General features: G+C 57.4%; 1 protein-coding gene across 10 annotated transcripts; it reads right to left on the reverse strand.

Annotated features, from left to right (window-relative positions):
* Positions 1–711: 711 nt before the first annotated feature.
* On the reverse strand, positions 712–15,171 carry LOC121078345. 10 transcript variants are annotated; one of them, XM_040574448.1, is made up of 13 exons: positions 15,066–15,171; positions 14,720–14,916; positions 14,139–14,226; positions 13,890–14,038; positions 11,387–13,739; positions 9,636–9,750; positions 8,609–8,698; positions 8,241–8,499; positions 6,700–7,042; positions 6,226–6,367; positions 5,879–6,008; positions 5,590–5,659; positions 3,496–3,967 (listed from the first exon to the last, which is right to left on the reverse strand). In XM_040574448.1, the coding sequence occupies exon 5, from the start codon at positions 12,936–12,938 to the stop codon at positions 12,030–12,032; it is 909 nt and encodes a 302-aa protein (XP_040430382.1). In that variant the 5' UTR covers positions 12,939–13,739; positions 13,890–14,038; positions 14,139–14,226; positions 14,720–14,916; positions 15,066–15,171; the 3' UTR covers positions 3,496–3,967; positions 5,590–5,659; positions 5,879–6,008; positions 6,226–6,367; positions 6,700–7,042; positions 8,241–8,499; positions 8,609–8,698; positions 9,636–9,750; positions 11,387–12,029. The 10 variants fall into 10 exon arrangements, with proteins under 10 accessions (XP_040430383.1, XP_040430382.1, XP_040430379.1 ...); XM_040574445.1 differs by having other exon boundaries at positions 6,700–6,770; positions 11,387–14,038; XM_040574453.1 differs by lacking the exon at positions 6,226–6,367 and having other exon boundaries at positions 6,700–6,770; positions 7,020–7,042; positions 11,387–14,038.
* Positions 15,172–24,493: the final 9,322 nt, after the last annotated feature.

The raw sequence follows: 24,493 nt of genomic DNA on the forward strand, positions 1-24,493 counted from the left end.
GAGCCCCCCCCCCCCCCCCCCGGTTAAAAATGCCCCCCCCCCCCCCCGGTGCACCTCTGTATATCTAATTTAAATTAATTTAATTATTCTGATCGCCTTTTCTCACCGCTTTCCCCGTTAAGCCCCCCCCTCATCCCCCCGGACCCCCCCCCCCATAGCAGCAGCCCCTCCGGGGGGGGCTCCCACATTTTCCGCCTGCAATCACCGCTTTTTCCCAAAACGCCGATTTTTTATAATTTTTTGGGGGGAGCAGCCGTTCGCTCAGCGCCTCGTGCCCCCCCCCTCGGGCAGGTTCCCACGGTGCCGCCAGCCCCGGGGGGGGGCGGACACCCCCCTGCCGCCTGCGTCCATCTCACCTCCTGCCCTTACCCTTTATTAGAGATTTAATTTATTAATATTTATTCCCCCTTATTTCCCTTTTTTCCTTTTAATTCCATTTTCCACTTTTTCAATTTTTAAAATTTTTTTCCTCCCCCCTTTTTTTTCCTCCCCCTTTTTTTTTCTCCCCGCTTTTTTCTTTTCCCTCCCCCCCTTCTCCCCCCTTTTTTCTTTTTCTCCCCCTTTTTTTCTCCCCTCTCTTTTCTTTTTCTCCCCCCCTTTTTTTTTCTCCCCCTTTTTTTTCTCCTTCCCCCTTTTTTTCCCTCTTCCCTTTTTTTTTTCCCTTCCCCCCCCCCACCCGAAGGACACAAAAGTCTCTCCCAGGCCGGCCCCTCCTCCCCCCCCCCCCTTGTCCCCCCCCCCCATCCCCAAGCAGGCGGAGGGGAGCGGGCAGGAGGCGGTAGAGCCCTGCGGTGCCCCCCCGGGAAGGCAGCTAGGATTGGGGGGGGGGGGGCAATGGAGGGGACCAGCCTGGGAGGCAAAGGAAAGCGTCCCCCCCCCATACCCCCATACATCTCCCTTGCCTTCCTTTTGGGAGGCTGACAAGGTTTGGGGGGGGCAAAACATTGGGGGGCTAAAAGGGGGAGGGGGGGGCTCCTTTCCTCCCCCACATCACCAAAGCAGAGCAGGGGTTCTCCCCCCCCTCAAATAAAGCCCCCTGGGGGGTGGCACGGCACGGGTGGGATTTGAAGGCAAAAAAAGGGGTCCCTGGCGCGAGGCATCCCAATACCGGGAGAAATGGGGGGGGGGGGGGAGCATGCGACCCCCCCCCCCCCATCCTCACTACATCCCGGTGGGGGGGGGTCCCATAGGGAGAGCCCCGGGAAGCGGGCAAAGGATCCCTGGGTGTTTGATGGAGCAGTGCTGGCTTATTTGGTTGTGGGGGTTGTGTTTTTGGTTTTGTTTTTTTCTCATCTTTTACCCAATGAAAAGCTTTTTTTTTCTTCCAAAATCCGGCAAAAATAAAGAAAGAAAAAATAAAGAACCCAGCCGGGCAGGACGGGGGGGCTGGCACGCACCACCCGCGGATGGCTGGAGAGGAGCGCAGATCCCGGCCGGGGCTGCTCACACCCTGGGGAGGAAAAAAAAAAAAAAGTGGTTTAGTGGGGAAACGTACGGGAAATACCCCAAAACGCAGCCCCCCCTATAACGCCCGGTGTCACGGCTGGAGGTTTTTGACACCCATGTGCCGGGCTGTGCACGGTGAGCCCTGTGCCCGGGGGGGCGGGGGGAGGTTCCCTCGATCCATCGGTTTGGGATCGGATGGGGCTGGGAGGGAGCATCTGATTTGGGGTAAAATTTGGGGTTCGGGGTAAAATCGGTGCCCTCGGCTCCGGCAGCTCTCTGCAGCCCGTCCCGCGGTGGGGGGCGGGGGGCCACAGGTACGTCGGTGTGCACACAAAGTGGATGAACATGGGAAATACTCGCGGCCGCTCGTGCCGCTTTTGGGGGGGGGGGGGGGGGGGGGGGAAGGAATCGCGGGGCACGGTGAGCAGATGTTAAAGGCTGGGGTTTGCAGCTCCTGGAGCGTTCACGCAGCGGGAGATGCGGGGAGAGAAGTTGGGAAGCGAGCTGCGTCGCCGCGCGCCTTTGCTCCGTCCTTCTGGAAATTCACCTCTCCTCTCTGCTCCCCGTTCACCCGAGCGGAGCCCCCGGGAGCTGGCAAAGCCGGATTCGCTGCACCTCCCCTGGGACGAGGCTTCCCCCAAAAGGGGGGGGGTCCTGACGGAGTTGGACGCCCCCCGGGGAGCCTCCTTTGGGGCAGCACCGCCGGGTGCGTGCCCGGGACGTGGTGCTGGTGCCCGGCTTGCCCACCTGCAAGGGGACCCCGGCCACCATCCCGGGGTGCAGTATCGGGGCTTAAAATTCACACTCGCCAATATATTTTTAAATCCCATCGTGAAAGCGCACCGGGGTGTCGTGCTGGGTGGGCTCTCGGGTAGGTGCCATCGGAGCACAACGTCCACGGCTCTCCGGGGATGGGTCTGAGTTTGTGTCGCACGCTCGGAGGCTGCGTGCGCCCCGTCCTGCTGCTTGTGCCTGCCCCTTATACGTGCCCGCCTGTCGTGACATGCACCATGTCACGACAAGGCGCCATCCATGGACCCTGCCCTGTCGTGACAAGGCACCGTCGATGCACCCCACCCCGTCTGCGGCGATTTCACGTGCTGGGTCCCACCACGGCCCCCCCAAGGCCGTGTTTTTTTTTTCCTCGCCATCCCCAGGGACACTGCACCAGGCTGCACCGTCACGGCACGCAGCTCGGTGCCCTGGCCCCACTGGCAGAAAAGAAGAGCAGAGGCAAAACCCATCCCCAAAACCACCCCAAGCAAGAGCTTACCCACGGGGAAACAGGACCCAAGGCTGAGCCCGGCCTGCTGCTGCCAGCAAAAGCACGTGCGGGGAGAGCCCGCTGTGATGAGCACCGAGAAAATCGACGGCAATAAGGGGCACAGGAGGAGACCCTCAGAGCCGCTGGCTCCTCCCGTCCCCGGAGTGCTCTGTGCTTTGTGCACCCACCAAGCCATCACAGCACCCCGCAGCCAGCACCAAGTATTGGTGCCCAAACACACGGGAAGGATCCCATGGGGGCGAGAGGGGTGGAAACAGCCCCGGCCCAAGCACCTGAGGGCTCCCCAGCCCCATTGCGAGACCCCAGGGCTTCCCTTCGCCCCCAGCCCCCGGTGAGGGTGTCCCTTGGCTGTCCCCTCCCATGTCCCCAAGGCTCCTCGTGGCCCCGGGTGGGACGCCGGACCCGGGGCAGGCGTCCCCACGCCCCGGCGAGCAGCGGGGTTCGGCGAGGCGAGCCCTTTCTGCCCCACAAAGCTCTGCAGGCAGCAGCGGCGGGCCGATAATTATTATTTCCTTAAAGACGAGCCGAGCGGCTATAGACAAAAAAGTCCCCTCTTGTTGGAGCTGGAATTTGATGTCCTAACGACTGTTTTTGTACCGTGGCTGTTAGAGGAAAGAGCTCGGCAGGAGGGGGAAAGAGAGATTTAATTATAGAGCTGCATTGTGATTTTGCACACATAGCTGGCTGCTGTAATCAGGTTACAAGTGTATCTGATTTTCCTCCCTCCCCTCCCCTCTTCCTCCTCTTTCTCTGTCTTTTCTTGCCTTTTCTTTTTTCCTTTCGGGGGTCCAAGTTGCTTGCTTATGTTTGGGTGTCGCAGAGACGAGCTGTTATTTGGCTTCTCCCAAGGCGATGTCGATGGAGGGAGCGATGCTTCAAAACCCCCCCGGCAGCTTTCGCACCCCACGGGACCCCCGCGGGCCACGCACCGGGGCTGCCCTGCTGCAGCTCACCCCCTGCTCCCCGCCAAATTCCTGCAGATTCGGCTCCGCTTCCCCAATAAATAGAGGTTTTTGGCGGAGAGGAGGAGCCCTGTTTACCTCCGCCGGGGTGGGAGGAGGAAAAGAGAGGAGAAAACACATTTTTAAAAGCAACTTTATGGATTTCTAGCCGAGGCCGGCGCTGCTGTGCCTGGATTCGGGACTGTTGTTAGGTTCGTTTAGGAATCCATTGTTGTCCATGTGAATTCTTTTTTACATTTCAAATAACAGGATTATTTCCCCAGGGGGTAATATCCTGTAATTTGAACACAATAATGGGAATAAATTACTTACTTAGAACTAATAACGACAGCCTGATTCCAATATATATAGGAACTGTAACAGCTTTGGTTAGTTAAAGTGTAATTGTGTCGACGGATGACATTTTCTTTCAAAGGAGTCTGAATGACTTTTAATTAAATTTGCTGGGGGTGGGGAGGAGAGGGAGATACCAGGCCGATCTCTGCAGCCGGGGCTGCCGCCGCGGCCCCAAAGCAGCACGGGGAGCCCGGCGATGGGGCAGGACACAACCGGGACAGAATTGGGGTCGGCTTCTCCCACCCCTCTTTGCCCTCTTTAGCATTTTGGGGTGGGGGGCAGACTGCCACCGTGCAGAGCAGGGAGGGCACCGCAGTCGTGGGCACCCCTGGGTCATCCCCAGCTGATGGGTTTCGGCCATCGGCATTGGGAAAACGTGGTGGGAGCCCACGGGGCCTGACCCTGCCCCGTCTCCCCTCCCCAGAGCATCTCCCTGGTCCGATGCTGCTGAGGAGGGCAGGGATGGACGGAGGGGCGCAGCCCACGGAGGGATGGGGCGCAGCATTGCCGCTGCCCACCGGTGGGGATGGAGGAGCTCTGAGGTGTCCTGGGGGGCTCTCCTGCACCCCAAAACGCCCCTACCAGCCCCCTGCTTTGCACATCTCCCCACCACAGGGCTTTCCTGCAAACAACCCAGGGGGGTTATTTCTGACCCAGCAGCGCTCGAGGTTCCCTTTGCAGGAAAAAAAAAAAAAAAAAAAAAAAAGGCATCTTTCAGCCGCGGCACGCAGAAAGCCAAGTCCCTGCCCCGAAATATCTCTGAGAGGAGCGGCGTGCCGCTGCCAGCGGCTCCGGCCTCCTCCAGGACTCGTTTTACTCTGTTTATCTTGAAAATATTTCTGCGCTGAGGTCCCACCCAGCACCGCCGAGCCCTGCGAGGCCGCCTCCAGCCTGACACACGGCCTCTTGTTTATCCAGAGCGAGTTTTACAAATAGCTCATTAAAGCCCGGGGGCCTGCTTACTGCAGGGAAAAACCTCGCCGAGCGCCCGGCCGCCCGCAGCCCCCACCGAGGCTCCCCCCGGCCCCCCCGGCACGCAGCGCGCCGCGCAGGCCTCCCGGGGATGGGTTGCAGATGTCTGCTGGCTTGTGGAGTTTCTCATGATTTAAGATATTAGTAATAATAATACGGAGCGCCGGGGCTGGAGCTCCCTCGTCCTGTCCCTGCCCCGACGCTGGGATTTTGGCGCGTCCCATGCGATGCTGCTGGGTCTGGGTCATGGGAGTGTGATAGGGTCACGGTTTTTTTGTGAGATCCTGCTGCAAATGTGGCTGGTTTGGGGGTGGATTTGCAGGGGGTTTGGCTCAGAGGGCTGTGATGGTGGGTTTTGGCACATGGCAAACTGTCAGGGATGTCCTGTTGGGTTCGAGCCTGGCCATAGGGTCTGGGTGCCTCCGGCCCTGCTGCCAGCGCTGCCCTCGGCCAGAGGGACGGGGACCCTGCCCTGGTGCCCCCTCCTCACCGCCCCAATCCAGTGCTGGACTCAGCCCCAATTCGGGGCACCCACCCCGAGCATCCCCTCCCCAAATCCCCCCGCGGCATCGCTCCCGCGGCACGCACCCACGCAGAAATCCTTCAGCACAGAACCGCTCCTACCCTCGCCTGGCCGAGGGGATTGAGTTACCTGCCCCTGAAAGAATAAAGCAGCCATTCAGCGGCACTTTCTGTCTTTCCCTCTGCCGAGGCCAGACACCACGGTGACGGCCGCACACGGAGGCAGGGAAACACAAGCCCCCTCCATCCGACGGTGACCCCGATCCGCCCGCGTCCCCCCTCTCCCACCCCGTAACTCCAGGCAGAGCGCACGCTTCGCTCGCCCATCCCCAGCTCCCTTATCTTTTAATAAAACCTTTAAGAGCAGAAGTCAGTCCATGCCAGCACAAAGGCAGCGAAATCTCCTCCCGGGACATCAATCATTTTCTTCGACACGTTTTGCTAATTAGCCGAAGCGTTTGCCTCGACGGGGGAGAAATTGGGACCTGGTAAAAAAATAAATAAAAAATCATTTTAAAAAAAGGAAAACGAGAAGGGGGAGAGGCGGGAAGGGAGGAAGAAATGGGGCAGAGGGACGGAGGTCGAACGCTGCTCTGTGCTCATGTCCCCAGGCACCAGCTTGCTGTGAGCAAACCCAACACCAGCAGCTCCATCCCCATCCCACCGTTATCGGGACGCGGCGATCTGCAGCCCACATTTTACCTTCCCCAGCCCGTTCCTTATTGCCCCGGTGACTACACGTTGCGGCAGCAGCGGGTTATTTGAAACATGCTGGCTGGAGGTTTGACTCGCTGCTTTATCTTTTACACGGCTGTTAATCCTCGGGACACATGTTTCCTATAAGCTGTTGATATTTAACATACAATAAGCGTCTTATTAAATCGCGGGGACTGGCTCCGCGCAGACCGCTCCCCCCAAAATGTGCTCCCAGCAGAGGTCACCCCAAAGGCCACCTGAGCACACCCCAAAGGCCACCCAAGCACCCACCGTGCCTATGGGTTTACAAGGTGCTCCACCCTACGGGGAGAAAAATTCAGCAGGGTGAAGGCTCCCCTGCTCCTGAGCAGCCCCTGTTCACGAATGCTTGGAGAATTCCTTGCAATTTCTTAAAGTCTGTTATTTTAAAAGGTTTTTTGGCAGTGCCTGGCATCATACATACGAAGGTTTGGCCTGTACCTGGGGCTGAGGTCCCACCGCAGGCAGCTCTTTCCATGGGGCAGCTGGTGAGGTTTTGGGGTGGCACATTGCTACGGCAAGACCAGGAAAGCATTAGGGAGTGCAAAATGTGGCAGAAAACCTTCATTCCTGGCATCACCCAGGGCCAGAGCGGCTTTGCAGTGGCCAGCAGTGGCCGGTGACGGCAGGGACACGGCTGGGAACAAGCCCATCCCGCGCAGGAACAGCAGCTGCCCTGGGCAAACTGCTTTTTCCAAGAGTCCAACCCGGTTATCATAGGACCCGATGTTTTCTGGGGAAGGGAACACAGAGCAACCCACAGCGAGATCACTGTTCTGATGCACTGGAAAAAAAAAAAAAAAGAAAAAATCCCAGTAAGAAACCATCGCCTGCTCACTCCTCCCAGCACGGGGAAGCACTGGCTCCCAGCACGTAACCTCTCCACACCCCAGCGAGCAAACCCTTGGAAAGAGCTGGGCAGGAAACTTCACGGCACAAAACTTCACGGCACAATCCCCTTTTTCCCAGCAAAAACAAGTGCAATGACAGCAAAATCGGGCGACCCTTTCCCCGCTAGGGAAGGGCACCCATCTGCAGGTCCCCCTGCCTGTCCCCATCACTCGGAGCAGAGGGAGCGAGAGCATCATTGGGGAGCCAGGGCGCTCCTTCGGGCAGCGTTAAGAAAATAAATCGCAGCTCTTTGCTCCTCTTCAGCACGAGCTTCTCATTGCTGCGGGATGACACACACCGCCCCCACCAAAACAAGGCGCTTTATTATTATTCTGTTTCTAATTTGGGGCCTGGAAATAATTTTCCATTCTGGCTTCCAAACTAAACCAATCAAAAGAAAAAAAAAAAAAAGAAGAAAAAAAAAGAAAAGAAATTTTCTTTCCAGAGAGCCACCCAGGGGTCGACGCTCCGCGAGAGGGATGGGAGTGTGAAAAGTCACGGGAAAGCTTGCGGCAGTCGAGGCAAGTGCTGCTCCCTGCACCCGTTTCCAGGAAAAATAATAATATTTTTTTAAAAAAAGTTAAAAAGAACGTAGTTATATAGAGAGCATAATGCATAAATTCTTCACTTTTTTTTTTTTTTTAACCAAAGTCTCCCGGTGGATCCTGTTTGCTACCTACACCCCCAGGCGCATCCACGCTGTCGCAGGCGTGCCCAAACCAGCACGCGCGGCGCTGGCAAAGGGCGGTGGAAACCCCGCAGGCTTCCTCCGCTGTTGTATAAGAGCCGCTGGAAAATAATAATCCTCCAAAAATCCGGCGCTGGGAGCGCGACCAGGCTGCTTCCCAGGTGGCCGGCACGGTTTGCAGAGCCAACGCTGCACGCGGGGAGAAAAAAAATGCCTCCAGGTGAGGAGAGCGCTGTGGGAAGGTCAGGATCCCAGCTGGTTTCATACCAAAGTCCTAAAAAAAAAAAAAAAAAAAAAAAAAACAAAAAAAAAAAAAACGAGCAACAAACAGAGTGAGGCACAGAGGCAGAGCACCCGGCATGCCGAGCGGCCGCAGCAGAACAAGTATTTTTGTGTGACTCACCGGTGGGGAGAGCCGAGCCGCTGCGTCCCGCGGGTGGGCTCGGCCGGACCCGCTCCCCTGCCCCGGGGTCCCCAAAGGAGAAGCCCCCGGGGTCGGGGGGAGGATGCTCGGCAGGGCCCCGTGAGCTTCGCTGCGTGGATCCGTTCTCCTCCCCAGGAGGAGGCAGGAAAAGTGGTTTGGGGTCACGCTGGGAAGGCTTCAGTGGAAAACCCCAACCATTATCGAGGGTCTCCGGCCCTCAGCAGCGTGGGGAGGCATCCTGGTGGGGTTTGGACATGGGGAGCGGTGTTTAGTCTGCAGGGTTTTCCCGTCCTCCCCAGCACAGTTCCTGGGGGCGTTTCACGTGGACACCCAACACGTGCCCTCACCGTGGCCTCGGGGCTTCTCCACATCTGCCCTGCACCTCCGGCTCGTCCCGAAACCCCCAGGGCTGCCAGGCACTCCCCATGGCACCAGCGCTATGGAGGAAGAAATTAAAATAATATTTATTTTTTTTAAAAGAAGCAACCCGAAACAAACAGTTTTGATTTATTGCTCGTGAGGAGAAATAGAGCATGTTGAAAGAAAGCACAGGAAGTCCTGGGGATAATAAATCCTGCGCGGGAGCAGATAAAGCCAACGCGCTTCCACGCTTGGGGAAGGCGGCGAGGTTACGGGGAGGGCGGGCGGTTAAAGTTTAGGGAATCTGGGGTGGGTTTTCGGGTTAAAAATACTGAAAAAAAAAAATTTAATAAAAATCAGCGATGGCTGCTGAACAGCAGGGGCCTGGCACAGAGCCGGCAGGACTGTCCCCATCGCCTCGAGTTTTGGGCACGGGGTTGAGCCCAGGTGCCGGGGAAGGGGACAGCTCAGTGGGGTCCCCCCAGTCCGTGGTCCCCAACCTGCACAAGTGTGGCAGGGGTGTGACAGCATCGGGATGGTCTGGGGAAGACCGGGGCTGCTGCCCGTCCTCATCACCCACGGAATAACAGGAATACTGGATGCGCTGCGGGTACAGAAACAGCACGTACTCGTTTCTGGCTGGGTTTCCTGGCAGCCCCAGCGAGGATTTGGCTGCGCAGGAATTTGGAAGCTGCCTTAAATCCAGGAGAAACGAGAAAAGGCTGGAAGTGACTTTCCGAGCGGAGTTCAAGCAGCAAATCCCCGCTCAGCAGCAGCTCGCAGAGCAGGGCAGCACCCGCCCGACGCATGGAATCGGGGACACGTTTGGAGATGGGTATCGCATCCTCCTCCATAGGGACACCATGGGACACCCCAGGACCCATCGCCTCCCTCCTCCACCTCCCCAAAAAGCCTCCTCGGCCACTATGTGCAGAGGGCAGCCTCCCATCCAGCTGGAGAGTGGGAAAAACAGTCCCTGTGCACATGGGGGGTACGCACATTGGATAAAAATACCTATTAATTTGCAGGAGTCCCCCTCAGCACCAGAGGAAGGTCGTGGCAGTGCAGCCAGCGGGATGTGGGCCGCCCTTGGAGCAAGCCCTTTCCACTGTGATGGTTTTTATCTCACCTAGGATAACATTTTTAATCAATATCCCCATTACCCCACATGCTTGCTGTACAAACAAGACCTCTCCTCGATGTTTTAAGTGCCCTGAAATCACCCACCCTGATCCGTGCGTCCGCAGGGCTACGTAGCCGGCCCCAGGAGCTCTGCTTCGAGCCCGATCCCCCTTCCCCGGCCCCTTCCCCTCCTCCTGTTTGCTCACACCCGACCTACAGAAAGGAACATGCTCCGTGTTCCCCAAAACTCATCCTCCTCCACTGCCCAGCTCCCTTCTGTGGAAGAGGCTGGGACAGGGATGGACACAGGGGACCCCGCGCTGCGTCTCCTCCAAGTCACAGTACATTCACCCAAAAGGGACTTTCCTCCTCCTTTTTCCTCATCTACAGCCTCAAGCACCCTCCTTTCCTCTCCACCTGCACCACGACCAACGTCACCCAGCCGGGTTTTAAATATTAATCCTTTAAATCCCACAGGGGAGCCTGCAGGGGAACGACTTCCTATATGGACAGCTTCCTATATGGACGGGAACTTTTTCAGCAGGCTGAGCTTCTACAAAACCAAGCAGACCAGCAAACCCCGCTTTGAGCAAGAGCAGAAAGACAACCCCACTCTGGCCAGGTACACAAATTAAATCAAATCCCCCAGGGCCAGACCCCAAAACACCCTCGGTGTTTCTCCTAGGTCGGAGGAGCACTGCTGATGCTTTGGGGTGAGCAGGGATACTCGCTGGGGATTTGGGACCCCTTCCCTGCTCTCCCATCAGCCCACATAGCCCCAAAAATACCATTTTTGCTGATCATTAGTAATCCACCATAAAGAAGGGGAAGAAATCCTATCGTGCCCTCGCTCCCATACAGACAGGGCGATGTTAAACCAAACCAAACAAACAAGCGAATCACAAGGCAAAGAGAAAAATCACGTTAAAGAGAAAAATCACGTTAAAAACCCAAGTGTGCATCACAAATACCAGCGCGGGGTATTTGCAGGCGGAATCTCCAAGTGCATCGAAACGGCGGCGAACCAGAGGAGCAGATAGCCATAAATGCAGACAGCGTTCGTGAAAAAATGCTTTGATTAGGATCTGGGCAGCATTCAGCCCAGATGTTCATTTGTCAATGAAAGAGGGATGGGGGGGAGGTGAGAAAGGCTTTAAATTAATCTTTACAACTAGAAAGGAGCTTGTAATACACACCATATGGGCAGAAACGGCCTCCGAGCCCCCCCGGCCCCACCACGGCTGCCTTGGATCAGGCTGGGGCTGGGTCCCCCCCCCCGCCCTGGGCCGGACCCAGCCCCATTTGCCCACATCCCAAAATTTCAGCCTCAGGTTTTCCAAACACAGCCAGGGGAGCATGAACCCGAACCGCTCGGCCCCTTCCACGTGTTTTATTCCCACCCGCCCCCCCCCCACCGTGCACAAAAACTGCGATTCCTCTTACGGCACCATCTCTATTTTATTATCCCCCCCCTTCCCTCCCGCATCCACATGTGGTTTCCTTTTTTTTCTTTTTTTAACCCTTCCGAGCGGAGGGATGAGGCTGTTTATTAAATGCCATCCGTTCAAATTAATCCCCCTAATGGACTCGTCGACACCGTGGTGTGCATTTAAATGAACGCTTTGTCAGATTTCAGAGCCGACCTGCAGCGCTCCGCGGAGCGAACCTGCTGGAGAGCCGGGCCGGCAGCAGTGACAGGGACAAACCTGGGAAGGGATAATAAAAATTAGCCACAAATGCCCGACGTGACGCGGCGGTGACGAGGCTGCAGGCGGCCCCCAGGCGCTGCAGACCCAGCAGAGCGGCGAGGATGGGAGCTTCTCCTTCGTGGGAAGAGGGGGAAAGAACAAAATGTGCTGCTGGGGCAGGATGGATGCGGGGCACCCCCCGTGCCTGGAGCCATTTAGGGATTTGTTTTGCTGCCCTGGAGCCCTGGGTAGTGATGGCAGGAGGATGCCGAGACCCATCCCTGCTGCACCAAGATGGTTTGGGGGAGCTCTGTCCCTCCTGGCAGCAATAAAACCCAGCCCCTGCATCCTCACTGCTCGTGGCTAACAGCCCCCCAGCCCCCAGCACAGCCACAGGTTGCTCGCCTTGGCTTCAGCTTCCAGAGAGCTCAGCCCCTTACCCAGCCCTGATCCCACCTGAGCTTACGGGAGGTGACCAGAGCACAGCAAGAAGGAGCTGGGGGCAAGGACAGGGATGATGGGGGCAGCAAGACCTGCTCCTGCACGGACAGTCCCTTCCAGCTCCGGATGTTCTAGGATTTTATGATTCTGTGATTTTCTAATTCTGTGCTTTCCCCCCCGACACCTCCAGGCCCACCCAGAGGAGGAGGTCGCCCCCAAACCACCCGGTTATGGTGCCCATGGGACCCCCCCAGCCCCATCCCACAGACCCCGACCGCATCACGGGGACACCCCCAAGCTGCAGACGGGGCTGGGAGCCCCTCATCGCCTCCCCGCACCTTACCAGACCCGCAGCAGGGATTTCTGCTCTCGCCCGCATCCTTTTAACCTTGCGCCGTCCTCCGAGTGTGGGAGCTTCGACTGCCTGGACCCTGTCACTGCGCGCCGGGGCTGAGGACCCTCGAGGAGCAGCCCTCCAAGGCCAGCAGCCCTCGGCGATGCCCCAGCACCCAGGGGATGCCCGGATGCGGCCACACGGAAGGACAGCGCCCGGGGGGGGGGGGGGGGGGGGGGGGGGGGCAAGGGGATTGTGAGGATGTCCCAAGGATGGGGGGCGCAGGCTGGTGTCACAGCCCAGCCAGGGGACATCAGCCCTTCCTCCAGGAGCTCCGAGGCCCCGAGGAAGGAGCCAGCAGCAGCAGCAGGGGTGCAAGCAGAGCCCTTTCTGCCACCGCTGGGGGCTCGCACGGGGTCCGGAGCAGCGCACACGAAGCTGGGGAGCAGCGCGGGGTGTGCGAGTGGTGCTGCGCCCCGGCCGGCCCGTGTCCCCCAGGCGGGACGTGTCCCCAGCAGCCCTCCTGTCCCCATTGCACAGGCTGTAGTGACATCTGCTGGGCTCTCGCTCAGGAACTCCCCACCAAACCCGCTCGGCGCAGACCCTCCGGCACCGCACAGTGCCAGGCCCTTCACCCTGGGAAAACGGGGGACACCCAGCCCCGACAGCCCCGACGTGCCCCAAACCTGGCTCCCCAGCACCCCAACAGCCTTGTTGCCACCTGCAAGCCATTTCCCAGCCAGGACGGCATCATCACGGGGGTAAAACCAAACCCTCAGCGCACCGGGAGCCACCTGGGGAAGCTGGGTGCCCGCAGCACCCCGCCGCCAGCACGGGGCTGCTGCAGAGAGCAGAGGGGTGGTGGCAGAGCCAAGGGATGCTGGTGGTCGTGGTCCCCAGAGAGATGGGGCAGTGGGCAACAGGAGGCTTCTGGGGGGCTAAAGAGCTGGAAAAACAAACCAAAAACCTGCATCCAGCTTTGGGGGGAGGGGGGGGGGGCGGAATGATCAAATTAGGAGCGGGGGTAGGTTGTTTATCTCGAGCTGATTTTGATTTTCTCCTTTCAAATATCAGCAGGATGCTGAGCCTCGCCTCATTATGCAAATAGAAGCAATTAGAGCTCACCCAGGCTCTGCCCACGTGATGGGTTTATGGCACTCGCAGAAATCCTGCCTGCTACACGAGAGGAATAACAACAGCCCCCGGGCCGTGGGCTCCAGCCCCCTCGCCCCCCGGCACCGCAACTGTCGGTGAAGCCCCACGTCTGGGGCAAGCCCCGGCGTCGCCACCCGGGTGCCCTTCGATGCCCACGGGGAAGGATTTTCCCCAGAGGAGTCTCCCCATCCTCCAGGGGGACACCAGACCCACCAGTATCAAGTCCCCCAGGCTCCTGGGATGGGGAGAGCCACGCTGGGAGCAGCTCCAAAGCCTTTTTCTCTACCCAGCCAGGTGGGACCCCAAAAACACCGCAGTTTAGGGCTGGAGTCTGGGAGGACGTGCTTTGCTGCAGGATGGCTTTAGCTTCCTCAACACCTACAGAAAGGAGCAAAACCAGAAGTATTTCCACCCAGGGATGCAGCCTGGCAGAAGCTGGCTCAGCACTGAGCCCCAGCCTCATGGGTGACCTAAATTCACCAAACCTGGGTGAAAACCCCAAAAAAGTCCTCGCAGCCGCACACACACCTGGCAGAAGGACCCGCAGCAGAGAGGCACCCGCGTGGTGATGCCGGGAGGGTGCTCCGTGAGGTTGAGGAGGGATGGGATGGGATGAAGCCGACGCAGTGGCACCGGGGCCAGAGGGTGCTGGTGCCCTTCGTGGGGCGCACGGTGACCTGCAGGGACCAGGCACGGGCGTAAATCTGGTGCTGCTCCCATCCGTCCGTCATCTTCCTCCTGATTTATATCCAGGGACTGTTTGTATCCAGCACCAACCTGGAGGCTGCACCCCCAAAGAAACACGGGAACCGGGGAGAGTAAAACACTTCCAGTGTTGGTCTTCCTCCTAATTTATTTTTTTCCCCTTTTGGATGCAAATGGAGATTGATGAGCCCAGGCGCTGCACCCGGGAGGCTCCTCACCTCCAAGGGCATTTTGCCGTCTGCATTCCCAGGGCGAGGAATGGGCACAGGGCCCCCATGTCCCCTCTTTGCCGGGTCTACTCGCACAGCTCCGTGCCCCTGGATTGTTCCCAGGCAGCTGGTTCAGCCCGGGGGCGTTTGTTGCAGAGCATGCTGAGACTGTTACAGGACGTTACGTGGTGTCACCGTGTTTAACACGGCGAGCATCCCGCAGGAACCCCGGGCCTGGATCCCCTCGCTGGGTTCTGCAGGGCACGGCGACGCCCTCGGGTGGGCTGGGTGGGGAGGGCAGGCAGCACGGATGGAGCTGGGTTTGGGGTTTGGTCTCCCCCAGCCAGAGCAGCTCCAAAGGATGGTGTAACACCGCGTGAGAGCTCCGCGGAGATGGGTTTGCAAGAGCGGAAAATAAATGGTAAAATAAAATAAATGGAATACCTCCAATGTTGTGCACAAGGGGATGCAGGGGTCCAGAGCTGAGCTGACTTTTCCCCAATGGCTCGATGCCTCCAGACGAGCAGCTCTAACACCTGGTTCCTTCTCCCACTGCACGTGAGCATCAGGCAGAAAGCAAAGACAGGAGATCCGGGCGCACCCCACGTCCCGGCGAAGCCTGCAGGTCTCACCCCGAGGTGCTACAAAGACAAAGAGCTGAGGACCCAGATAAAAATCTCCCCGTGCCTATCCACATCCCCGCATGCAGCGGGTGTTGCATTGCTCCAAACCTCCCCAGAAAGAGCTGTGCCTCGAGCAGGGCTGGAGCAGGACGCACCGCAGGCAGTACCTGTTGGAGGGGCTGAGCAGCGCCGGCGGCGTCCCTCCTGCAGCAGCAGGGAGCAGGATCTGGCCCAGGGGGTGCAGGGCAGGGGCTGGACCTGCCCCGGGGTCAGCCTCTACCCAGCTGCTTGTAGGCAGGGCTCGGGAAGAGGTTTTTTTCTTTCCACGACAGAGCGGAGCAAATAATTCATAGCGGATAAATAATTCACGGCGAGTTTAGCCTTCCTCTGTCTGAGGATCGTCTGCGAGCCGTTAGCAATTATCCCGTATTTATTCGCGAGGCAGAATTTTTAGTTAAATTATTCAGACAAGCCAAGGAAAAGCCCGGGGAAAGGAGGAGATATCCGAAGCTGCCACTCGCCTTCATCATCGGAGCCCAGCGTGGGACAAGCAGGGGTCTCCATTGCTCCTGCTGTGCCCCCTGTGCGATGGCCACCTGGGATCAGAGCCCACCCAGGGTGTCCTGACCCCAGTGTCCTTCTGCTGACCAAGCAGGAGGGCCTGGAGCACCAACTTGAACACCCAAGGGTGAGCCAACGGGAGCAGCCCCCATCCCACAAGGATGTGAGGAATGCCCCGCGTCAGCACCTGGCCAGCAATAAATAACTAAATAACGGGGGAAGGTGGCGGCTCCGGCCCAGGGGGTCTGCCAGGGCTCCCCCCAGCATCTCAGGGGCTCTGGGGAAAAACTGGGGCCACGGAGGTGCTGGGCATGGGGCGCACTCGTCCTCGCCATGCGGTGAGGCAGCCCTTGGAGGAACCCGATCCCCCCCCCCGGAGTGGGGAATACAGCACAAAGAGCTTTTGTGCAAAAAGCAGACGTTTCTACCTCAACCGGTGTGCAAGCAGGAAGAGAGGGGGAGAGAAGAGCAGCAGCTCGGGGGTGGGAGAACAACACGGGGAGGGGAGGACGAGCACGGTTGAGCCCCTGCTGTCAGCCCTTTTTGGGGCAGAAGGTTCGTGACCACCCCAAAGCGCTTCCATGTGCCAAGTGTTGGGGTCTGCAGGACACAAAATACAAAACAGAAGGGCTGCAAAGGAGTCAGTGCCTGCGTGCCCTTGGTGCTCCACAGGCACCGGGGGCCGCATCCTGCCTTCCTGGTGTACTCACTGCATCCTTCCGTGCCCCATGGGGACATCGCTCAAGCTATGCCCAAGGAAGGGACACGTTCCTGCCCGTGTCCCCACCGCGGTGACCTTGGCTGCGCTCACGTCTCAGCCCCAGCAGCCGGACGACCCGTGGCGCAATCGCCGAGCCCGTGCTGGAGCGGGAAGCAGCTGCCGCCCCGATGTAAACCACCAGAACAAAAAGCAGAGCACCCCCCTGCCCACCTCCCCGGCTGGGAACGGCAGCACCTGGGCTGTTATCAGATGGGCTCGGGTACTCCACGCCTGTCACCTGGCTCCAGCACCGGGCTGTTTGCCAGCCGGAGAAGGACGGGGCTACAAATGGAGCCCAGCAAACCCTCAGCACCTCCCCAAGCCCAGGCTGGTTTTGGGGTCCTGGTCCTGCTCCTGTACCTGTCCCTGTGCCTCCGGACCCCTGCTGCTGCTCAGGTGGAGGATGCTCAGGCGCTCAGCCCAAAGGAAACCTCCCTGTCCTTCGGCTGTTTGCCCGACAAGCGCAAGGAGCAGACAGGTGGGATGTTTCCATCTTTGCTGCAAGAGCTCAAGACATCTCAGACGTCTCAAGGTTTTGGGAAGCTTCAATTTCCCCCTAACAGCAGCTCCAGGCCCCTGGCTCATGGCACAAGTGCTGTCTGGGCACGGGGCAGAAGGTGCTGCTCAGGACCAGACCCACCGGGCAGCGTTGCCATCCCCTCCGAGCCTGAGAGAGGAGGCGATGAAGGAACGCGCCCAAGGACACACCAAGCATGCTCCTCCACACCTCGGGCACATCGGGGAACAGGAGGCTTTCAGCTCCAGAGGCAGCCTGAAAGTCACCGCGGCGCTGATCTGCATTCACCCAGTGCTAGCCCCGAGCTCCCCGAGCCTTCGACTTCACCGCTGCAATTAACGGCTGAGGCGATAAAGGGAGCACGGGAAGTAAGGGAGAAACGAAACCCTGCTAGGGCAACACCAAGAGTAAAGTGAGCCCCTAAAACCCATTTAGAGAGAGACTATGGAAAGAAAAATATGAGCGGGACCGACATGTCGTCACCCACACCAAGAGATAAGATCACGTGGGATTTCCCCGGTACCTTTTGACTTCCTTGAGAAAGGGAAATCTGTCCTGGGGTCACCGCTGGCTTTGGCACAGAGACACTCCCGTGGCAGCAGCTCAGCAAGGATGGATTTGGGGTATAAGGAGGCAGCCTGCAAGGAAAATAGCGACACAGGGTGGTCCCGGGTGTGCTGGGATAGCTGGAGCTGTTGGAGAGCCACCGACGGGTTAAAAGCCAAACGCGATTTTAAATTTGGGAAGCGTTTCCAGTAGAGGCAGAGGAATACAAATGCCATCAGACCAGACATGGGGGAACTTCATCTGAAAGGCAAATATTTCAAGGGGAGTAAAATCTGGAGAAGGGCAGAAGGACTCGTCCAGCTGAAGCCCAGCACCGGTCCGAGACCAGCAGAACTTAGAGAGGGGGGAGCTGCAAGTTTCCTCCCAGCTGTCAGAGCGAGGAGGTGCTGGCACGGCCCCGCGTAAGAAAAGCAAGAGTGAGACACCCCGCTGCTCAAAACCAGAGCAGGATCCAATTCCCTGACACGGTCATCAGCAATAACAGCAGACGACAGTCAAACGAGAGCCTTAACCCCGCTGTAAATGAAGAGAGACACGTTGTGATTAAAAGGAGTGGGCGCCCAGCTAAAGCCTGATTGCAGCGGGCTGCTCGCGCAGTTGCTGGCCAGCTGAGCCGTGCTCCTGCAGAGCCCAGAGGGCATGGGTAGGATTATGCTGGAAATGGGGAGATCCCCCCAAATCCTACACCCTGATCCTGGCGGAGGGGTCGCCCTCCCCGTGGGAAATGGGCTTGCAAATTCAACAGGACAGGAAAGAAGAAGGTGGCGTGACATCGGGTTTAGGAGGTGCAGCTGAAAACCAGATATTCAGCCCAGAGAAATATTACCCTGGGCTTTGAAAGGATAAAACCTGGTGCAAACATCAGAGCTTCTGCAAGGAGCTGGTGAAATGCCTGCCCTCTCCCCGTGCTCTCGGTGTGCCTTGCTTCGCACCCCGAGGAGCGCGGTGCTGTGCTGCACCCAGCACCTGCGGGCCACGGAGGGACCGTGTCGGGGAGTGCAGTGATGGGACAAGGGGGAATGGTTTTAAGCCACGAGAGGGGGATTTAGGGGAGATGTTAGGAGGAAATTCTTCCCCCAGAGGGTGGCGAGGCACTGGAACAGGCTGCCCGGGGAGGCTGTGGATGCCCCATCCCTGGAGGTGTTTAAAACCAGGCTGGATGAGGTTCTGGGCAAGCTGATCCAGTGGGTGGTGTCCCTGCCCATGGCAGGGGGTTGGAATGAGATGGTCTTTAAGGTCCCTCCCAACCCAAGCCATTCTGTGATTCTGCAGAAGAGACAGGAGGCCAGAGACACGAAATATCCCTTTGCCATCCATCACCTACCATCAGGAACGTGGTTGTGGAGCTCAGCCATGCTCACAGCCCTTGGGCTGCACCAAGCCCGTGCACATCTGAGAAGGCGGAAGGGACCCCGGGGAGCCACCAGCCCCATCCACACCAACACAGGACCTGGTACAGGTCAGGAGGAACTGCACAAAAGCTGTGCTGAGCTCCACCATACTGCACGGCTGCTGCCCCACTGGAGGGACCAGAAGCTCCAGCAGTGCTTTCCAGCAGCACTGAACGAAGCATTCCCAGCCCCTCCGGCGGCTCAGGACCTGCCTGGCGCTGTCAGGAGGGTTACTCCAGCCCCAAGGGCAGATTTGCCAGAAACGCACCCAAATGGAGCAGCAGCCATGGGCTGTTTGCGTGCCTTCTGCCAAGAACTGCTGGGGCCTCCGGCACAAGAGGGGCAGCAACTTGTTTCTTCCTCTCGACTTTTTCTTAGTAAATTAAAAATAATAATAGTGGTAGTAAAACCCCCTTGGCTTCATCCTCCCCCCGCAGAGCAGATGCAATTAGCAGCTTCCCTGACTGGCAGAGGCATGATTTACTCCCAAAACGGGGCGCCTGAAGATGTCGGGCAGCAGGAAGTTTCCATTTGCACCCCAACCACATTCCCCTCCCCGACCGTTCCCACCGCGCAGCATCAGATAAGCTCTCCCACCTCGTTTCCTCGTTAACAGGTTTGGGAGGTGCAGCCCCTGGCTTGGTTAAACAAGCCCCAGGGACACTTTCATCTGGAGAGAAGCACACAGCAGACACCTCTCTGCATGGAAAACGCACACCATCACCCATCCGTGGGATGCTCTCCAAATGCAAGCATCCCCAAAGCCACGTTGGTACCCAGGACCTGGGCACAAGATGCTTCAGAACCAGATTGATCTGGCTACCCTCAGCCAAAATATCATCTGGCTACCCTCAGCCAAAATACCCCAAAATACCCCTTTTGGAGGGAAATGGATTCCTGTGATTCGGGCAGGCGTGCCAAGGGGAAAAGCGAAGAAGGCTCCGTGGTGGTGCACAGTGCCACCTCTGTGCCAAGGGGATGGTGCAAGCAGTGGGATCACCCTGTGCTGCGATGGCTTTTTCAGCAGCCAAGCTGCTGCCCGGACAGCCCAGGAACAGCTGAAACCTTCCCGGATCCCATCCCAAAAAGTCGCCCTGTCCCCAGCGCGGGACGCAGCTGCAACCTCGCCACCTCCGAAGCACTCGGCCGGCCCTGCCCCAGCACCATACCCCACACAGGGGGGGGCACCTATCAGCCCCGAAGGGGACCCAGGAGAGCAGCTCGCTCCCTTTGCACCCGCAAACCATCCTCCTGCTGTGCTCGGCCAGGATTTCACACCAAGCTCACGGGCAGGGCTGCCGCATCCACGCGGGCAGGAGAGGCACGGCCGCGGCGGTAAGCCCTCCGCATCCCGCCACTGCCATTTGATTCCCTTTTAAAAGGGGCCGTATTTATACTTCAAAACAGCCTGTTTGTGTAATTGCCAAAGAAAAAAAAAATAAAAAAAAATAAAAAGACACAAAACAACCCTGCTACAATGACTAATTAGCTCGCTCCTGCCTCGTACCCTGTAAACAAATGTATTTGTAACCAATTTGCAAGCACTTTGCATAAAGGGCCCAGAACACTCATGCCTGTTTGATGCATTTTGACATTAATTTGATAATAGCGGCTTAACAAGGAATCCAGGCTCCCTAGCTATAAATATGCTGCTTTTCCACTTCCTTTTATCTGCACAGTGAAATAATGTTGTTTTTCCCCCTGCTGCAATAACCACCATCCAACCCTTTCATGAATGCCCTTTATGTCCTTTAGCATTTTCAAGGCTTTTTTTTTTTCCCCTCCCCTTCTTTCCTCCTCCTGGAGAAAGCAAACGCGTTCTATTTGTCGTGTTTTTAATTCCTGTTTATCGGGGGGGGAAGGAGAAGTGAGGACAGCGATGTTACAGCGATAACGCTGCCTGCACAGACAGCACCGAGAGGCGCTCGGAAATACTTCCCCATCCATTTGGGCTTCGTGGGGGAGAAGAGGCTCGTTTTTCTCTCCCCTTTCTCCTCTTGCTGTGGCTCCCCCACTCCACACAGCCCTTCACCAGCACATCGAAAAGCAAATTTGGGCACGATAAAACGGAAAAAGGGCACTGGAGGCCACTTGGATGCTGAGCAGAAGGCGGCCCCTGACCCAAAGGATGGCCCCCCAGGAATTCCCACTCCAGGTCTTTGGCTGCAGCCCCTGCTTGGAGTGGAGGTGACAGCACCACCAGGGCCACCACAGGTCCCACGGGGACTGAGCCTCTGCTGCAGCTTGTCCCAGCCCCGACACCACCATTTCTCCCATCCTCCTGGTCCGTCCCAAAACTGCCTATTGCAGTGCCCAGACCTCGCGCATCCCCCACCTCTGCCTGGCTTGGGAATAACGTACACACACATATACCTTACCCGTGGGCCTGAGAGGCACCACGTGCAGAATTAGCACCTAGAAATTCGTCAGCTGCATCCACAGCCTTTCCCCAAGCCGCTGCCAAAGGAGCAGGCAGTCGGCCTCTCTCCTCCATACTCTTCACCTCCCTGCCTCTGCCTTCTCCTCGGAGCCCGCAGCGGTGCTCTCACCCCAAGATACTGAAGAGCAGCACTGGGAGACACAGGGTGAGGGCTGTGAGTGACAGCTCAGGTCGACGAGCCCAGAAAGCTGCATCAGAGCTCATCCACGCTCCCTGCTTTGACCTACGGTGCTCAGGTGTCTGGCAGCAAAAGGCTCTACAAAGAAAGAAGAGGACCAGCTCCCTGAGTCCGTGGAGAACTGGATCTGCTCCATTGGGGCATCCTCTCGGAGCCCGTAACTACATTGCCCAGCCAGCTAGGGCTCCCAGAGGGGCTCAACAGCCCGGGGGCCATCGAGCATCACCGACAGAAGGTGCAGGGCTCCTGGGACATGGACAGGAAAGCAGCGCAAGCCCGGAGCCTTCCAATAGTACATACTTTTCTCTTGAAACATGCCCTAGGTTGATCTGGTTTAAGGCAGTCATCCAGCAGCAAGCTGCTTGCCCCCTCTCCCTGGCCCACCTTGCAGGGATCAATATTGTATTCCTGAGGGCAAAATCCAGAGACAAACCCCAAGAGAACAGCTCTTCTCATGCCGTACGAGACCAGACGGGTAACCTGCGGCACAGTACCACTGGGGAAGCAGGGAAAAAAGCTGTCAGTCCTACTGCAGGGGCATTACTCAAAAAACAGGGCAGCACCGAAACACACCAAGATCACCGAGCAGAGAAGCTGGCAGAGGGCACAGGATCGGTGCAGGAGGAGGAGGCTGCTCCACCCGTGCTCTCCTCCCCTTGTCACACCCCATCGGCCGCAGTCCCCTCGAGCCCTCCTCTTGGATCATTAATGCCAAAAACAAGGCAGCGAGCCCAGGTCGGAGGCCTAGCAGAGGCTAAAAGCACATTCCTTCCCCAGCCTCCTCCCTCCTTATCTCTTTCCTCTCTCCCCCAAAAACACGTTTAGATAAAAGTTATTGGAACAAGAAAACCCGTAACTTAAACACGAGCGGGAGAGGGACGGGGGCTGCGCTGCGCTCTGTCCAGCAGGCCTGCCGGAGCAGGAAAAAAGGCAAAGGCGAGCCCAGGATCACCTCTAAAATTTAAGTCTGGTGACAGACCTTGGACCAATTTGGGGGAGACCAGGGCAGACGTGCTCCCTGCATGCACTCACCTGCCAGAAGCCAACCACGCAGCCATCCCGAGAGCTTTGCTCACCCGGGGTGAGTTGGTTGAAGCGCGGGGTCCGCGAGCTGCACCGCTTTCCACCCAGCTGTTCCTCCCACGTTTGTTTTGGGGATTTTTTAATCCCATCACAGCGGCACTAACGGGATTAACCAAGCCCCCGATTGCAACTCTTCGGCTTCATGCAGAGGGGTGCAGCTCGCTGCCTAGGGGCTGGGGAGATCAGAGCAAGATTTAGGGGGTAGCTTGGAGTTTCTCGGGGTTTCAGACCTTCCACCGGTCACTTCGGTTCACCTACCTGCAAACCAGGGGTAGCAGCTGTGTCGTCCCAAAGCAACGAGGCTCAGTCCACTGTTAGCACCCGGACACCCAGGGAGGAGCAGCATTTTTTAGGCACGAAGCAGCTCCTTCCTTGACGTGCAAGCTCATGTCGCTTCAACTTAAAACGCAGCACCAAAGCGTGCCTCCCGGGAGGACGGCTTTGGGCTTCGCTTTTAAAGGGAAATACGAGGCAGGAGGCAACGAGAGAGACCCGGTTCAAAACAGCTTCACTCTTTATTTGAAGTTTTACATGCCACCAGCGTACAGGAAAGTTGCACATTCAGAACTGGACTCACTGCTAGAGCACGGGGCCAGATGCAAACACGAGCATGGAACGAGCGCACGGGTGGAGGAGCCCGACCCGAGGAGCTGGCCGGAGCTGCAGGCAGGCGGCAGCAGCCTCCTGGTGCCCCTTCGTGTGTCGGAGACCAGCCCAGAGCCCGAGGGCCACCTTCCCCAGCCATCCCCTGGGTGCTGGTCACAACCCGGGGTCTTTTCTCCCAGGGCATCTCCGCTCTCCTTGGACGAGCTAACCGAGCAGTTTTGGCAACATCTCCGCCAGAACCAAGGGTGTTCGGAGAGCAACTGCCCGTTTGATGCTTTCTGCATTCCCCTTTCTACCGACGCCAGCAGTTTTGACAATGAGAAACAATTTCCACCCGCTGTTCGTAGCGAGAGACGACAGAAGTAGGGACTCTTACACTGACATTTTATTTTCAAAGAAAGTTTTGATAGAAAAACATTTTCCCCGGCAGCCTTGGGCTGGGAGTTGCAGCTTCCACTTCAAAGGATGAACTTCAAAAACAAATCCAGTGTCCTAATGGTTTTGTGCTACATTACTTAATTGTCATACAGCTAATTAGCAATGCCTGATTTCACATTCGCTGTACATAGATGAAGTTCACAAAAGAAGGGGCTACTTAAAACAATAAATAAAACAAGGCACCAGGCAGCCAGGCTCCGACAGCATTAACATAAAACGTTACACTTTACCATTTAAAAAAAAAAAAGAAATAAAAACCCCACCGTAATTAAACTTATATTGATGTCTTCCTTCAGATCTCAGAGCTTTGAATTTCCACGAGGAAAGGGGGAGAAGGCAACGCGGAGAGCAGGGGATGAGCGCGCACGTCTGTGCATGCATTTTGCCAGCGTGCAGCAGAGATCTTTAAAATTCTAATTATTTCCCCATCACCAAGTAAGATCGGGATCAATAGATGGTACAGACTGACCCCTTTTCCTCGAGTGTCCGGGGGGGAATTAAAAAAAAAAAAAAAAAAAGGAAGGGGAGGGAGAAAGGAGAGCGTCAGAGGTCAATGCCACAAAACAATGGATATTGATGTCTCCATTCATTTCCAACAGCAGAAAGGTCAATGCCTCCCTTGCTTCATGTTTTATGGCTGAAATCCTGCTGCTAACAGCAACAATGTTAGTAGTCAGACCTCATCCATCCTTTTTTATTATTAGGATTATTTCTAACCGGGTTAGCCATTTTGAAAATTTGACGAAAGCCGGGGGTGGGGGCGCAGGGCTGGGGGGGGAAGAGGGGAAGCTGCCCTGCACGCTGAGCGAAGGGACGGTTCCCATCGGTTTTAGGGACTGCCTTTCCCCCCACCCGTGCTCTGGTTTGTCCCTCACCGCCCCCCTAAAAACAAGAAGGGCCCGAGGCACCGTCCCCTCCCTGTTAATCATTATTCCCCGTACACATCCCGCTTGGTTTCTATGGAAATGGTTCTCCTGCCACAGCACCCCGGCCGCCCGTGCGTCTCATCGGAGGGGCCGGGGAGCCGCGGCGAAGGAGATTCGCCCCCGCAGCA

Source organism: Cygnus olor, chromosome 15, assembly GCF_009769625.2.
Source record: "Cygnus olor isolate bCygOlo1 chromosome 15, bCygOlo1.pri.v2, whole genome shotgun sequence".
NCBI lineage: Eukaryota > Metazoa > Chordata > Aves > Anseriformes > Anatidae > Cygnus > Cygnus olor.